At 29.5% G+C, this 2200-nt stretch overlaps 1 protein-coding gene across 1 annotated transcript in view; it reads right to left on the bottom strand.

Moving 5' to 3' along the window:
* The window catches only part of LOC111637031 (lanC-like protein 3), a 29647-nt gene that overhangs the window by 9294 nt on the left and 18153 nt on the right, over positions 1-2200 (bottom strand). Inside the window, exon 3 of the mRNA XM_023382433.1 lies at positions 497-712. Coding sequence (XP_023238201.1) covers positions 497-712 — 216 coding nt within the window. The remainder of the gene's footprint in view (positions 1-496; positions 713-2200) is intronic.

The raw sequence follows: 2200 nt of genomic DNA, 5'->3' as shown, positions 1-2200 counted from the left end.
TAATAGTAATAATATTTTAAACCGTTTGATTTTTGTATTAAAGTTTTTTTAATTGATTGATGATTGATTCAATCAACTAATTTGTTGATTGTTTGATTGTATTAACTTGATTCTTTAGATATTGAAAATTAAATAAATAACATTATGTTAATTTAAGCGTACAGAAACGTTACTGTTGTTCCAACAAAAATCTTATTTTCACTTTACTGAGTGCCTAGTAGGTAATGTGCAGATTACCTAGATACTGTGCACATTACCTAGGTAATTTGAGAAATAGAACAATTTTAGCAACTTTAATGGATCACCCTAGTTAATGTGCAGATTAGCTAGGTAATGTGCACATTAACGGATTTCGAGCTTTAGCGGTAACATATATATAGATCAGACAATCAAATTTAAAAAACAAAAAAAATCTATATTCTAAAATTCATAAGAACTCTGCATATTTAAATTTCAGATTACTACATAATTTTAAATACAAATTTGGATATCTTACCCGGTGCACCATGACACCAATGTACTAATTCTTCTCTTTCTGGTCTTGGATGTGTCACTTCATCCATGGCACAAGGAAAATTTCCATTAGCTGTTTGTAAATTTAACATGAAATCTACAGCACCTTTTATAGTTTGTTCTGCCTCAGGATTTCTAGACAAAAATTCAGGAAATGACAAAAGCATTTGAAGAATTCCTGAAAGACCATGTGCTGCTCCTATTAAACAAAAGATTTTTCATTCTTTTAGCAACTATTAATTTTAACTTCAATTCATTAATCATAATTAAGCTATTCTAAGTATGCTAAGTCAATTTTGTTTACTATTCATTCCATTTCATTTTAAATACATATTATCTTAGTTCAAAACTAATAATGTGTTATTTTTTTAAAAATAAGTAAGTCTTTAGTTGAAATTACAGAAATGTACTTAAAATTTCTAGGACAAATTTTATTTTATACTATTAAGCTATTTTTCCAAATTCTAAAAATCTTTTTAATTATATCATTGAAGTCAATTAAGAAATGTGTTCTATTCATATATTACCAATCTATTCAACCTGTCTTCTTTTATCATGAAAGAAAATAAATTGCCATTGTTTTGGAATGTTTTAGAATTCTCAGCATGACAAATGGACTTGGTAGTGATGTAAAATTTGTGTTCAGATTATTTTAATGTAATTTTTTTTACATGAATGGCTGCATTCAGCAGACTACTCAACAGTTGTAACTGGACAAATTGTTACGTGGATCTGCTGAACAATGAGTGATGTTGCGTTGGAACAAAAAGCCTCATTGGTCAGTTTCAGGTAGCGACAGGTAGCGTAAATGAAAGATGCTATCAAATGTAATGTCAAAACACCAAATATGTTCCAAAAGAGCACTACTGTAGAGCAGTGGCATGCCGTGACATTTGTTGATAGGGAAGCTGTGTTTCTATAAGAAGCCAACTTTCAGGGGCAATCAGTTAATTCTTTCTTTAAATGTATTTTTAATAGATTATTTATCTGACGTACTTAATAAATAAACAAGTTCAATACAATTACCTCTGTCATTAGATCCAATATATTCCCTATGTCCTTTAATGCCAATTCTTGCTTTGATAAAAACATCTATTTATTTAGATATAATACTTTTAAAGAAAATTATAATTAAATATAGCTTTGTAATGAAATGTACATAAAAATAACATAAAATCTTCTTTACTTTTTAAATCTTAACCACTTAGTCCAGTGTTTTTCAACCGGGGTGGTACAAAGTTTAGAGCCTTTAGGCATTTTCTTGGAAATTTACTTAAGTGTAGTTCAAGATAACTCATTGTCAATTCTATTTTACTATGAGATATCTAGTAAGCAAAGAAACTATGACTAATCGCATTTTAATGTAATGTTCTGCGCTAAGTGTACGCAGGACTTGTCACGAGTTCGCCCAAACCACATTGCTTGGCCTTCATGTTCCCAGTCCCAGAACCAGGCCAACCACCAGAGAAGAACGATGTGGACACTTATGTCTACGTCGTTCTTCTTGTGTCTTGTATATACTTTAAAAGGCGTTGCATTGTACTTTGAAAAGTGTGTGGTTTCAATCACAAAGTAGGTGCATATTACAGTATTTTCATAGTATTCAAAAGCAATGATGACAAATAAACAATTTTTATCATTTTTTTTATTTAAATTTTTTAAATTGATATGAAAAGGATAAGAAAAA

Source organism: Centruroides sculpturatus, unplaced genomic scaffold (genome assembly GCF_000671375.1).
Source record: "Centruroides sculpturatus isolate CEXI.00-Female unplaced genomic scaffold, Cexi_2.0 scaffold1042, whole genome shotgun sequence".
In the NCBI taxonomy this organism is placed as follows: Eukaryota; Metazoa; Arthropoda; class Arachnida; order Scorpiones; family Buthidae; genus Centruroides; species Centruroides sculpturatus.
The sequence above is the reverse complement of the archived record's forward strand: the minus strand, read 5'-3'. Positions and strand labels throughout refer to the sequence as shown.